The sequence below is a fragment of the Chiloscyllium plagiosum genome, chromosome 30, assembly GCF_004010195.1.
Source record: "Chiloscyllium plagiosum isolate BGI_BamShark_2017 chromosome 30, ASM401019v2, whole genome shotgun sequence".
Taxonomy (NCBI): domain Eukaryota; kingdom Metazoa; phylum Chordata; class Chondrichthyes; order Orectolobiformes; family Hemiscylliidae; genus Chiloscyllium; species Chiloscyllium plagiosum.
Genome location: NC_057739.1, coordinates 39568575 through 39583583, shown reverse-complemented (window position 1 = coordinate 39583583; position 15009 = coordinate 39568575). Strand labels below are relative to the sequence as shown.

General features: G+C 45.1%; 1 protein-coding gene across 11 annotated transcripts in view; it reads right to left on the bottom strand.

Moving 5' to 3' along the window:
• Positions 1-9253: 9253 nt before the first annotated feature.
• LOC122564941 (dynamin-1) overlaps positions 9254-15009 on the bottom strand; it is a 243150-nt gene continuing 237394 nt past the window's right edge. For 7 of the 11 annotated variants that reach the window (XM_043720440.1, XM_043720447.1, XM_043720444.1 and 4 more), the window contains one exon: positions 9254-9808. Coding sequence is in view for 1 of the 11 variants with exons in the window: in XM_043720446.1 (XP_043576381.1) it covers positions 9793-9808 (16 nt within the window). In the remaining 10 variants the exon portion in view is untranslated. The other 4 variants (XM_043720450.1, XM_043720445.1, XM_043720441.1 and 1 more) reach the window with 2 other exon arrangements.

Sequence of the window (15009 nt, the reverse complement as noted above, 5' to 3'; positions counted from 1 at the left end):
GTGTATGGAATGAGCTGCCAGAGGATGTGATGGAGGCTGGTACAATTGCAACATTTAAGAGGCATTTGGATGGGTATATAAATAGGAAGGGTTTGGAGGGATATGGGCTGGGTGCTGGCAGGTGGGACTAGATTGGGTTGGGATATCTGGGTCAGCATGGACGGGTTGGGCCGATGGGTCTGTTTCCGTGCTGTACATCTCTATGACTCTATGACATGAATTCAAAAACAGCAAAGGCAATAACTGTTCAGGTTCTCTCTCTCTCTCTCTCCTGCAATGACCTCACCATGTGCTTCCTTTGTCTGCTCTTCTCCTTTTTAAAGCTGCTGTTGTTTTGACATTTTTTTCCCAAAGTTCCAAATAATGCAACAGCATATAAAACAGTAATTGCTGCTCCTGGAATTCGAGGAAATCACCTCCAGCACCTAAAATACCTAAAAAAAAAGGAGCAGCTCTTACAGCCAGAAAGCTTTCCCGTCCTCCATCTTGGATTACCCAGAATCCTTATGGACTGGGAACATTAGCTTCTCCGTCTCCGTCTCCATGGATGCTGTCTAGACCCACTTCCCTCTGACTAATGCACCTAACACTATGGGCAATTTAGCATGGCCAATTCACCTGACCTGCACATCTTTTGGATTGTGGGAGGAAACCGGAGCACCCAGAGGCAACCCACACAGACATGGGGAGAATGTGCAAACTCCACACAGACAGTTGCCAGAGGCTGGAGTCGAACCTGGGACCTTCATGCTGTGAGGCAGCAGTGCTAACCACTGAGCCACTGCGCCGCCCATGATCTTCTTGATCCTTGGCAGCAACCATCTTTGTTCTTCCATCAGACCAATTTTGGAGAACTTCTGGTCTTCCCCCAAGAAGGTGGTGGCTCATTCCTTTGAAATCATTCGCTCCTCCTGTTTACTCACCTACCCCAGTTGAGATACATTGTTGCTGTGTCAATGACATGTCTAAACTCTTTCGACCAATGACGACTGGCAGCTACTCATGATGCCAGGATGGTCCCTTGCACACCTCCATTCAAAGGTCAGTTTTCATAACTTTGAAGAACAAAAATGTCTTATTTTTCCAAGCACTGCATTTATATTAGGGTAGTGTGGTGCCTCATATATTTTGTGACATAAGATATGATCGCAGGGATTCTTATAAACTTTCCTTTGTTTTGTTTCTTTTCCTTTGTTTCTTCATACTAGAGATCTGTTTGCTAGATTAGATTACTTTACAGTGTGGAAACAGGCCCTTCGGCCCAACAAGTCCACACCGACCCGCCGAAGCGCAAACCACCCATACCCCTACATTTACCCCTTACCTAACACTACGGACAATTTAGCATGGCCAATTCACCTAACCTGCACATCTTTGGACTGTGGGAGGAAACCGGAGCACCCGGAGGAAACCCACGCAGACACGGGGAGAATGTGCAAACTCCACACAGTCAGTCGCCTGAGGCGGGAATTGAACCCGGGTCTCTGGCGCTGTGAGGCAGCAGTGCTAACTGCTGTGCCACCGTACCGCCCACAAGTGCTAGTGCTGTAACACTCATGCTACACAGAAAATACTATATATGAAATACTGTAAGAGGTTCACTTTTAAAGAGGACCCTAATTTCCACCACTCCCAGGTTGCTGATGAAGAGAGCAAGCTGAACTGTTTTTACAACTTGTTATGTGTCTTTTACACCGGTGCCTATCCCAGTGAGAACACAAATCTGCACTTTGCCAGGAAATCCACTTGTGCCTGACTCTAGATGCTACCTGCAATCCATTTATTTTTACTATAGATGTACAGGTAGTTCTCCTACAAGGTGGTAGTTATGTTCCTGTGTGACACTGTGTTATAGAAAATCATGCAATATAAATAATGGGTCAAGAGTGTGGTTTTGGAAAAGCACAGCCAGTCAGGCAGCATCTGAGGAGCAGGAGAATCGACGTTTCGGGCATTAGCCCTTCATCAGGAATGAGATGGGAAAGCGATGAAGGTGAGGGAGAAGGTGATAGGTCAGAGGGGGCAGTGATTGATGGGTCCAGAGGGCGGTGCCAAGTTGGAGGCTTGAGACTGGGATAATCTGGGGGCGGGGGGGGAGGAGAAATGAGGAAGCTGTTGAAATCCACATTTATCCCGTGTGGTTGCAGGGTCCCAAGGCGGAATAAGAGCCGTTCTTCCTCCAGGCATCGGATGGTAATAGTTTGGTGGTGGAGGAGGCCCAGCACCTGCAAGTCCTTGACGGAGTGGGTCGGGGAGTTGAAGTATTGCCACGGGGCAGTGGCTTTGGTGGGTGCAGGTGTCTCAGTCCCAAGCCTCCAACTTTACCTATCGCTTTCCCAGTTACCAACCCCACTCACTCCCGTTTATCTCTCTCAGCCCCGACCCTCAAGCCTCATTCCTGATGAAGGGCTTATGCCCAAAACGTCGACTCTCCTGCTCCTCGGATGCTGCCTGACCTGCTGTGCTTTTCCAGCACTACACTCTCGACTCTGATCTCCAGCATCTGCAGTCCTCACTTTCTCCTGATATAAATAATGGAGCCTGTGGGGGAAAACAAGATTAGGGGCCAACCGCCAAAAATATCAGTAAAAGTCGAAACAAAAATAATAGTTAGCCTAACACAAACAATAACACAGTCTAAGCAAATCCTTAAATCATGTATTTTAATGAAATAATACAGTAAACTTAACACTGAAATCACTGACAAACAGGTCTGTACCTTTCACGAAGCTCTTCACCAGAAAGTGCGCGAACAAACTGACCACGCAATGCCGACGCGGGAGTCCAGTCCTCCGCGCACTGCGACACCTAGTGCCGGGAACGGGAATCACGTAATAGTGAACAGGAGTTCGCTTTATTAAACAAAGTCCGCAATTCACAAATCACGTTACAGCCAAATCGCATTTAAGAAACGTGCGTTACAGGAGAACTACCTGTACCTCATTCTGGGGTAACTTTTTTTTAATCATGATTGGTAATTTCCATTAATTCTCTTCCAATGTTCTGATCATTGCTTCCCCTCAATAAACAATTTTAATTCCTTTGCTATTTTTGTCGAAATAGAATTTGTAATATTGTGGGCGGCACGGTGGCCCAGTGGTTAACACTGCTGCCTCACAGCACCAGAGACCCGGGTTCAATACCCGCCTCAGGCGACTGACTGTGTGGAGTTTGCACGTTCTCTCTGTGTCTGCGTGGGTTGCCTCCGGGTGCTCCGGTTTCCTCCCACAGTCCAAAGATGTGCAGGTCAGGTGAATTGGCCATGCTAAATTGCCCGTAGTGTTAGGTAAGGGGTAAATGTAGGGGTATGGGTGGGTTGTGCTTCGGCGGGGTGGTGTGGACTTGTTGGGCCGAAGGGCCTGTTTCCACACTGTAAGTAATCTAATCTAATCTAATCTAAAGTATGACAGAAACTGATATCTAGAAAGGAAATGGGTCCTAACTGGGACAGATGAAAAGTACCCCAGATGCAATATTTTGTATGCATGATCACCTCTAAGTCATCATCTCCCCTTCTTCAAAAGCTACTGCAGGCCCCACATCAATTAATTATAAATCGTCCCCAAAAACCTTAATTCCGCATCTAGTTTCCAGTTCACCTCACATCACATTCTTGTTCATGTAAGGACATGAGCCACATAAGCATTAGGAGCTAGTACACCCTCCAGAGGCTTCCATTTCCTCGTCCTCCAGAGGACAAGCTGGCAGGAGCATTCATAGACATCTTCAGCCTCTCCTTACTATGATCTGAAGACCCCACCTGCTTCAAGAAGACCTCTATCATCCCAGTGCCAAAGAAAAATCGTGTAACATGCCTCAATGATTACCGGCTGGTGGCTCTGAAGGGCTTTAAGAGGTTAGTCATGGTTCACATCAACTCCATCTTCCCAGATCATGTTGAGCTCTTGCAAGTTGCTTACCAATACTACAGTTCACAGCTGACGCCATCTCTCTGGCCCTGCACCCATCCCTGGAACATCTGGATAACATGGATACCTACGTCAGGCTCCTATGTATTGACTACAGCTCCGCCTTCAACACCATAATTCCAAACAAACTCATCTCCAAACTCCAGGACCTAGGTCTCTGCTCTCCCCTTTGTAGTTGGATTCCTGACCAATGGACTGTAGTCAGTAAGGATAGGTGACAACACCTCCTCCACCGTAATCCTCAACACCAGTGCCCCACAAGGTTGCACACTCAGCCCCTTATTATCCTCCTTTTACATACATGACTGTGTGGCTAAATTCTGCACCAACTCTATTTACAAATTTGCTAACGACACCATTGTTATAGGTCAGGTCTTAAACAACAACGAGACGGAGAACAGGAAGGTGATAGAGTACTTAGCAGCATATTGTAAAGACAATGACCTCTCCATAGCCATCAGTGAACAAAGGTGCTGGTCTTCGATTTCAGGAAGCAGAATGGAAAGCACGCCCCGGCTGCGTCAATGGTGCTGAAGTGGAATTGGTCAAGAGTATCAAGTTCCTGGGAGTGAGGACCAACAATCTATCCTGGTCCACCCATGCCAATACAATTTTCAAGAAAGCACAGCAACCCCTCTACTTCCTCAGGAGCCTCAGGAAATTTGGTAAAGACTCTCAAAATTTTTTATAGATGCATCACAGAAAGTATCCTATCTGAATGCATCACAGAAAGCATCCCATCTGGGTGCATCACAGTGTGGTATGGCGACTGCTCTTCCCAAGACTGCGAGGAATTACGAGAGTCATGAACACAGCCCAGTCCATCACACAATCCAGCCTCCTATTTATTGACTGAAAACAACAAATGCTGGAGATCACAGCGGGTCAAATGACATCCATGGAGAGCATGCTAACGTTTCGAGTCCACATGACTCAGCACCAGTAGTAATTTCCATCCATTGACTCCAGTTACAATTCCAATTGCATCAGGAAAGCAACCAACACAATCAAAGACCCCTCCCACCTCGATTACACTCTCTTCCACTCTGTTTTGTCAGGCAGAAGATAGAAAAGTGTGAATGCATGTACGAGCAGATTCGAGAACAGCTTCTTCCCGGCTGTTATCAGACTTTCGAATGGACCTCTTTAATCTTAATGTTGACCTCTCTCTGCACCTTCTCCGACCTTTAACACTGTACCCTGCACTCTGTTCTGTTCCCTGGTGAACTTGTATAGTACGATCAGCCTGTAAAGCATGTAAAACACTTCTCACTGTACCTTGATACACATGATAGTAATAAATCAAATCAAATTTCAGTAGATACAATCATTTTTTATCAGTAAATTTTTAAGTAGGACATTCAGCCCCTAGAACCTGCTCCACTACTTACTACGATCAACTCCACTTTCCTGTTCAATTCCCACATCATGGTGCTCAAAAAACTCTTGATCTCAGGATGTCCGGGTCAGCTTCTGACCGCTGGGTCTTAGTGGCCAGTAACTGCCTCTGGGGAAATAGCCTTGAGATGGGATCAAACTGGGGAACAAGCAATGGAGAATTCCACGCGTCAATTTCCATTCCTACCCCCAGTGGCTTTTACTGACGGGGCTTGCATTTCTTGGCATCTCAAAGGATAAGTGGCAACCTGATCAAGGTGTCGAAGAGAATTAAATGATAGTTGATAGGATTCCGAGGTATAGGGGACAGGAGGTAAAATGGCCCAGAGGTAGATGATCAACTATGATAATGGAGCAGGCTGAATGGTCTATTCCTGTTTCTATTTCCTACATCCCTACTATCTCAAAGCCATTTCTTCTCTTTCAACTTATAGCGACAGAGGGGGAAGGGGGAAGAGGAGGGAGATGAAGGGGACGGGTGGGGGGCTTAACTATTGATTGTGGCCGAGGTGTCCCATGCCATCACCGGTTGAAGGCAAACCTGAAGTTCCCAGATATAATTATAACCTCACAATGGTCTTGTGTGAAAATATGTTGTGTTTACATACTTGCTATTCCATCCCTTCCCCAGATACACAGTTCCAAATTGGCAATTTATAATTTCACAATAATTTCATTCATAACCTTGATCACTGTGTTAATCTGGAATTACAATAGATCCTGACGTCTAATGAGATCAAAACAAGGGAGGAACCTTGGTAGAGGAATTGAGTTTCGGAACTATGAGGTCATGCTGCAGTTGTACAAAACTCTGGTGCAGCCACATTTGGAGTATTCCTTACAGTTCTGGTCACCGCATTATAGGAAGGATGTGGAAGCTTTGGAAAGGGTTCAGAGGAGATTTACTAGGATGTTACCTAGTATGGAGGGAAGGTCTTACAAGGAAAGGCTGAGGGACTTGAGGCTGTTTTCATTAGAGAGAAGGTTGAGAGGCGACTTAATTGAGACATATAAGATAATCAGAGGGTTAGATAGGTTGGACAGTGAGAGCCTTTTTCCTCACATGGCAATGGCTAGTACGAGGGGACATAGCTTTAAATTGAGCAATGACAGATATAGGATGGATGTCAGAGGTGGTTTTTTTACTCAGAGAGTAGTAGGGGCAAGGACGCACTGCTTGCAACATTAGTAGACTCGCCAACGTTCAAACAGCATTTAAATGGTCATTGGATAGGCATCTGGATGAGAATGGAATTGTGTAGGTTAGATGGACTTCAGATTGGTTCCACAGGTCGGCACAACATCGAGGGTTGAAGGGCCTGTACTGCGCTGGAATATTCTATGATCAATGAACCAAACCAGAGACTGCATTGGCAGTTTGAACAACATCCCTAATTGCCCAGTGGGGAGATACAAATCGACCACATTGCTGTGGGTTTGGAGCCAGGCCAGATAAGGATGGCAGATTCCTTCTCTAAAGGCCATTGGTGAACCAGATAGGTTTTTCCTGACAATCAACAATGGTTTCATGGTCAACATTAAATATTAATTCCGTTTGGCCCATATCCCTCTAAACCCTTCCTATTCATGTACCCATCCAGATGCCTTTTAAATGTTGCAATTCTACCAGCCTCCACCACTTCCTCTGGCAGCTCATTCCATACCCGTACCACCCTCTGTGTGAAAAGGTTGCCCCGTAGGTCTCTTTTATATCTTTCCCCTCTCACCCTAAGGGCAGGAAGGTGGAGTTGAGAATTATTAGGTCAGCCATGATCACTTTGAATGATGAAGCAGACTTGATGGGCTGAATGGCCTTTTTAAAATTCATTCACAGAAGGGCGTCACAAGGTAGCATTCATTGCCCCAGAGGGCAGTTAAGACTTAACCACATTGCTGTGGGTCTGGACTCACGTGTAGGCCCAATCAGGTAAGGATAGCCATTTCCTTCCCTAAAGGACATTAATGAACCAGATGGCTTTTCCCCCAACAGTTGACAATGGCCATCATTAGACTCTTAATTCCAGATTTTCTTTTATTAAATTCAAATTCCACCATCTGCCATGGCAGGATTTGAACCCATGTCCCCAGAACACTACCTAGGTCTCTGGTTTAACAGTCCAGCAATAATACTACTAGGCCATTGCCTTCCCTTCTTCAACTCCTACTTCTTATGATCATTTGGTCCTTTACAGAAGGACATTGGCCAGCCTTATCTGGTCTGACCTACACACGATTCAGATACTACAGCAATGTGGTTGGCTCTTAACTGGGTTCTGAAATGGCCTAGCAAGCTATTCAGTCGCATCAATCCATTAACAAATCTGTCAAATGTAATTAGGTACCGAATGAAAAATGTTGCCTTTAACAACGACACTCATGTCCCATGAATAAACAATGAAAAACAGCGGGATTTCTGAGGGATTAGAGCATCAGGTAAGAAATATGCTGAGGCCCAGCTTTCTTTGTAAATGTGGCCATCTGCCCTCCAAAAGGTAATAGCCCAACACTCGCTCACAGCTTTCTACAGATTGTAGCTGAGTCACTTACGGCCACTCAGGCCATCTAGTTCTTGCTGGCTTTCAGTGCAGTCTGTCCCATTTCACCATAGCCACTGCCGGTTTATCATCATCCAGATTCCTTCTTCCCATCTCCATTGGCAGGAACTTCCAGATCATTACCATTTGCTCCAAGTACTTTCTTCCTGCATCTCTTTCCTAAAATCCTAATCTTATACACCATCAGCAAATGAGAAGAACTTTTGTTTTACCTATTTAGCTCAGCCTCTCAGTCTTAAACACCTCCATCAAATCTCCCATCAATCCCATTTGTTGTAGAGAGACCAACCCTAGCCTTTCGAACCCAACCTTAAAACTACGCGGACGCCCACCATTCCCCTCCAATCCCTGGGTCCACTCTGGCAAATCTCCGAAAGCTCGTGATTTCAAATAAAATGTATTCGACTATAACTTGGTGTTGTGTTAAAAATCACACAACACCAGGTTATAGTCCAACAGGTTTAATTGGAAGCACTAGCTTTCGGAGCATCGCTCCTTCATCAGGTGGTTGTGGAGTACACAATTGTAAGGCACAGAATTTATAGCAGAAGTTTACAGTGTGATGTAACTGAAATTATACATTGAAAAATACCTGGATTGTCTGTTGAGTCTTTCATCTGTTCGAATACCATGATAGTTTTACTTCTTTCATGTGTAAATCACAAAAGCTTTTTTGAAAAAAGATTTTTAAAAGTACAGTTAACTGCAACAATTTAACCTGAGAATGCAACTTTTAAAAAAAGTTTTATGATTTACACATGAAAGAAGTGAAACTATCATGGTATTCGAACAGATGAAAGACTCAACAGACAATCCAGGTATTTTTCAATGTATAATTTCAGTTACATCACACTGTAAACTTCTGCTATAAATTCTGTGCCTTACAATTGTGTCAACTCGGAGAAAGTGAGGACTGCGGATGCTGGAGATCAGAGCTGAAAATGTGTTGCTGGAAAAGCGCAGCAGGTCAGGCAGCATCCAAGGAACAGGAGAATCGATGTTTCGGGCATGAGCCCTTCTTCGTTCAGGAAGAAGGGCTCATGCCCGAAACGTCGATTCTCCTGCTCCTTGGATGCTGCCTGACCTGCTGCGCTTTTCCAGCAACACATTTTCAGCTTACAATTGTGTCCTCCACAATCACCTGATGAAGGAGCGGCGCTCCGAAAGCTAGTGCTTCCAATTAAACCCGTTGGACTATTACCTGGTGTTGTGTGATTTTTAACTTTGTGCACCCCAGTCCAACACTGGCATCTCCAAATCATTGGTGTTGTGTGACTTCTGACTGAATCATACTGTAACTCAGGCCTGATGACAGGATCCACTTGAGGCAAAAGTGTGAGGAAATAAAGAAACAATTCTGGGTCAATGACCTCCACAAAGACACTGCTTTATTTAAATAGAGGCTTTGATTACACAGATATGACATTTCGTTTTGTATTTGCCACCGGTCACTTTCAAAGCATAAATACACAGATTTAATTTATTTCACCATGAATATCATATACATAGATTTCAAATCAAAGGCCTGTATACCAGATATTTATTGTATTAATATATACCATCACGGTTTGATTTAAACTAACACGCTACACAGGAGCATGACAGGTTCAATAATGTTTCTCCCTGAAACACACATTAACACATGGAAAAGAATTACTTGTCACACTGTTACTGAATGGTTATTACAGAGCGCCAAAAAACAGAGGAGTTATTCAGCGGGAGCAACAGTTCCTGGATATGTGCAAGAGCAGATTATGCAGACATTAGAGCACATGATATATATATTTATATTTATTTATTTATATGACTTCCTTTCAGAATGGACAGTATGCTGAGGAGACTCGACGCACAGCAAGCGGAAACAGACTGGGGATCTCAAAGTGGGACACTGGGCTCCCGTTCTCAAGGGGCTACCAATTAGTTTGCCTGAAAGTAAGAGAGAGAGTGAGAGGGAACGTAACAGAGAGAGAGAGAGAGAGAAAGAGGAATAATCAAGCCAGTAATAGTTGTATCAATCAGTGCAAGTCCAGCTGGAAAAATATCTGAATGGGATGAATGGCTGGGCAGACAGGACTGTGAGCAATGTTAATAAATGGATAACCTGGGAAAACATGACATGATTTTCACAGTATCATTCCAGGTTATGAGTGAATTTTGCTCCCAGGAGGAAGTGGAATTTCTCCTGTTGCCCATATTTCTTCATAAAAAACAACAGTTCACAAGGTGTTGGTGAGGAAATGGGAGACTTTTTCCAAATGAGCCCGCCATTTTGGCCTCAAGTGCTCTCTGCTCCAGCCAATGGAGGGTTAAAGACCACATGGCCCTCCACTCCCATACTATCCCCTTGCTGCACCAACAAGCCTTTCCTCCACATCACAACTGCTGAGTTTCTCCCACATTTTCTAATTTTGTTGGGGGAAATGACCACTGATCAATGAAGTATGATCAACTGAAGATACACAAATGCAATGGGGGTGGGGGGGTGGTTTGTTTTCTGAGACAGCTTTCAGGCTTGTATCAGACTCTCTCACCCCAGTATCTCTTCATTGAAATGAATGAATGGAAAATTGGACTCTTTCCATTGGTAGGAGAGACTAGAGACCTGAGGGTACAGCCTTAAAGGAAAGGGAAGGCCCTTTGGAACAGAGATAAGGAGAAACGTCTTCAGCCAGAGAGTGGTGAATCTGTGGAATTCATTGCCACAGAAGGCTGTGCACGCCAGGTCATTAAGTATATTTAAGACTGAGATAGTTAGGTCCTCGAGTATCAAGGGGATCATAGGTTACAGGGAGAAAGTGGGAGAATAGGGTTGAGAAACTTATCAGCCATGATTGAATGGTGCAGAGGACTTGATGGACTGAATGGCCTAATTTCTGCTCATACGTCTTATGGTCTTATGGAGGTTTCCCCAACCATCTATCCACCTCTAATTTCCTTGCCCCAGATGATTAAACACTTGGCCATAGACTCTTAAGCGTGCAAATTGTACTTGGCCTTAGACTCTAAATTGCGTCAATTCTACTGAACAAGATCAGCTTCTATCCCACCTTCACTAATTGGTCAAATACAGGGAACTTTCGAAGATGTTAGGTCATAGGCCTCAGTTGCAGGCCAGTCTTCAATTCAGGGAATCACATTTTAGAAAGGAGAGCCTTTAAGTCTCATGGAGGATGCAGAAGAGATTCATTCAAATGTCCCAGGGTTTAGGGATGCTGCATAGAGAGAAACAATCAGGGAACTGCGATCGTTCTACCCAGAGCAAAGAAGGTAAAGGGAGATTGAGTTAAGGTATTCAAAATGACAAGGGGTTTTGATTAGAGCTAATGAGGAGAAAGTGTTTCCACTTGCAAGAAGGTCAAACATCAGAGAACACAGATCAGTGGAAATTAATTGTCAAAAGGTTGGGGGGTAGATTGGGGTAGCAGGAGATTTTTTTTTCAAATGCAATGAAGTGAAATGTTCTGCCTGGTGGGATGGAGGATGTGAATTTATTTGTAGCTTTCAAAAGGGAATTGGATATCTTTTGAAGGAAATGTTTAAACATTGCAGGGCAACGGGCTGACAGCAGGGGCAACGTGACTAAATGGGCAACTCTTTCAAACAATCAGTACAGTCACTGAGAACCACCATGACCTCTGTCAGTGCTGCATGGCCGGCATGGACTGGTTGGACCGAATGGTCTGTTTCTGTGCTGTATGACTCTATGCCATTTTGAATTTTACATCAGCTCCTGGATTATTCATTTTTCTCTCTTCAAGACTTGGGAGGAGGCCCAAAACATAAAACAATTTTTTTTAAAAATGACAATGTGGAATGTTTTTATTTTACCTTTAACAGTCTGAGTTTTTCGATGAACAAACACAGAGTAACAAACACAACGGCAACTAGTCAAGATCAGAAGCTTTACAAAGACAGGGTTACAGAGCAAGTGTTTGCAGGATACGAGAAGAGGTGAGTGAACGTCTGTGTACAAGACGGCACTCTCACAGCTAACAGCTAGCACCAGAACGTGACCTTCCTGTTGCCACCACAGTCAGGTCAGCTGGTCCAGGTCCAGAAATGGTGGCCATCGATAATGGTACTCACGACCCATCACTGTCAACTGTGTGAAAAAGACAAGAGAAAGGGAGAGTGGGAGGGAGGGTGAACCATTTCCACGTGTAGGCCCGGAATGTCGCTCGTTGAATTTGTCCAGAAGTGGGTTTTTTTTGTCACCCCGTCAGATAGGAACTACGTGAGGCAGGGAGCAGAATTCGTCATTGGAGTGCCCAGTGCCATCTCAATCCTGGCAGAAAGCTGAGGTATTGTTTTTAAAATGGATAATGTGGTTAGCCCAGCTGGTGACATTCCCTTCATGAAGGTAGTGCCACCTCCTTTTGCCCCACCAAAAAAAAAGGTCAGCCAAGAATTTGCAATGCCCACATGGAAAGAGGTCGGACTGACTTAACACAGAATTTGGGTTGGATCAACGGGGAGAGCAGTAAAGGAATAAATTGCATTCTATTAAATCTGCAATGTATTGTACTCGTACATGTTATTTTCTTGACGTATTTGAATGTAGGCTGTACAAATACATTTACAGATGTACATAAGTTGACAATGCACTTGACTAGGACGGTCATCTGAAGACTGTACATCTAGATTACATTGACATATAAGGGGCGGCAACTGTTGGACCCTACCCTGGGAGCCACTCTGAAATCTAAGAGGCTGGATTCAATTGCACGGGCTATGGATATTCAGTTGGCAAGGTCTCCTGATGCTGCAGGAAGGAAAAGCATCAGGAAAGGAACAGAGGACGCAAAAAGGAAAGAAAACAAAAGAACACACAACGTCAGTCAATTGTCACGCCACAGGGTGAGATTTCACCTGCCTGAGTCTCAAAATGGACACTGACAGATTGGAAAAGATCTTTAGACGTGGAACACTGGAGGGCCACCGTTGTCAGTTTTGAGCTCTGCCTGCTCGTGCAAGGTCTCATCCTTCTAGTGCATCCCAGAAAGGGGTTGTCACCGGCCAAATCACACCCCTCCCTAAAGTGGCTTTAAGAGTCCCAGCCCCACGCCCTCCGTTCCCATTCCACCTACCGACCGTTATTTCCAGCTACCAACCAAATTCATCCCACCCATTGACCAACCAGGTCGTACCCCCTACCTGTGCTCATCTCACACTACCTCACTATTCCGCTCCTCTGCCCACTCCTCCAACCTCCTCTTTACCTGTAGTTCTCCCTAGCCCCCACATCCAGTCCTGATGAAGGGTTATACCCAAAACATTGACTTCTCCACCTCCTGATGCTTGCTGTGTTCTTCCGGTCTCCTGTTTGTCAATTTTGGATTCCAAAATCTGCAGTTTTTTTGCCTCTTAAGAGTCAAGGAGATTGGATGTGACTGATGAATATAATTCTCCAGGCGGGATGTGCACACGCTATAATATGAGCCACAGTTTAGACCATGCTAACAATTGCTGGTCCATCTATTTTGACAATGGCTTGATGACCAACCAGGGAATGATGGCCCGTTGCCTATCCCATGGAATATTGCTATGAATTACTTTCACCTTTCTTTCTCTTCTAGATACCAAACAACTGTTTGTATAAACTGGGGAGTAGTGTTCCCACCCACCAGCCAGATATCCCACTGAGACTTTATCCTGGGCTAAAGGTGATACCACCTGACAACTTCAGCAAGTAAGCCATTTGTTTGGTCAATATATTCCAGGTGGGGGGGGGGGGGTAAGAGAGAAAATGTGAACACAAGCTCAGACTTGGGATGACCACTCGTGTGCACGCCCAAAACCCTCTAACACTCATGGTTCACATGAGTGATTGCGAGAGGCAAAACAAAGGCAACACCGAGTCATAGACTATCGGGCACAAATTCACCAAGGTTAAGGACAGGTCAAATTTGGATGTTCAACAAAGCCAACTTTCCCTTTTTTGTTCAGAGTTATCCCGAAAATGTTGGGCATGATTTTCCCTTTCCCTAGAGTTGGTGAGAAAGGTAGTGGGCACGCTAGTCCTGGAGAGAAACCCAGCCCTTTCAGATCACCTCACGAATCACTTTCTGGGTGCTTCAGGGCCCATAAGCCTGAGGCCTAATGTTGGTAATGGCTGATTGGAGGAGGTCAAGTGCTCACTTCAGACTGATAAAGGAAATACAAATTTGCAGTGAGGTCTCTCAGCCATCCAAGCCTTTTAAAAACAGAAGCAAAGTAACCCATGATGGCTCACAGGGCCTTGCCGAAAAATGTTAAATCGAGCCAAACTGGCAGGGTAGACCAATCGTCTGGCCCAGCAGGTGGGTGTAGAGTTGGAGGGAATTCCAGGGTGTGGAACCCAGAGGCAGTGGCAAATATTGGGGTGAGGGGAAGATGCAAAAGAGGCCAGAGCCAGATCCGAGAGTCATTTCAGGTTTGTAGGGGGGTGGGTGGTGAGTGCTACCAGGATGGGGGAATGTTATGGAAGTCGGACAGGGCAAAGGTTATGAAAGGATAACACTGTCAAATCTAAGGTGTTGAAGGGACAGGGAGCTTTTAGATCAGCAAGGCCAGGGAAGTTTCCTTAGCAGAAGTTGGTAGAGAATACGATTTGAACAGGAGAGTCTTGGATGAGCTCGAGTTTACAAAAGGATGCAATGCCAGAGCAGAGAGCCATGGAGTAGCTGAATCTGAAGGTGATGAAGCCAACACTGTGTATCAGCAAGAAGATGAGCTGAAGCAAGGCCAGGGTCATGTAATAATAGAGGTAAAAACTGGTAGGCCCTGTAATGGAGAAGAGATGGAGTTGAAAACCCAGCTCAGGAACATGGCAGCAGCTGAATTTCAGCAGAAAATGGTGAGTTTCATGGAGGCTTTCACTCCAGCAGCCCTGGTGACTTTTCTCACGCTATCTTCCTAAACTCACATCTCTATGACACTCCGATCGTCACATTCTCCCACTTCCTGCAAACATCAAGGTTCAGAACTCCTGAGGCAGCCCAGGATTTCCCCATGTCGGTGCCGTCTTTAAAGGCCAGCTGAGCATACAGTCAATCCTTGGCATTCTCTGCACAGATATATTTGGCAATTGGAGTGATGGGGAGGCAGGGGTAGAATGCTGTCTCTATCCATGCAGCGAGCCCTGAGGT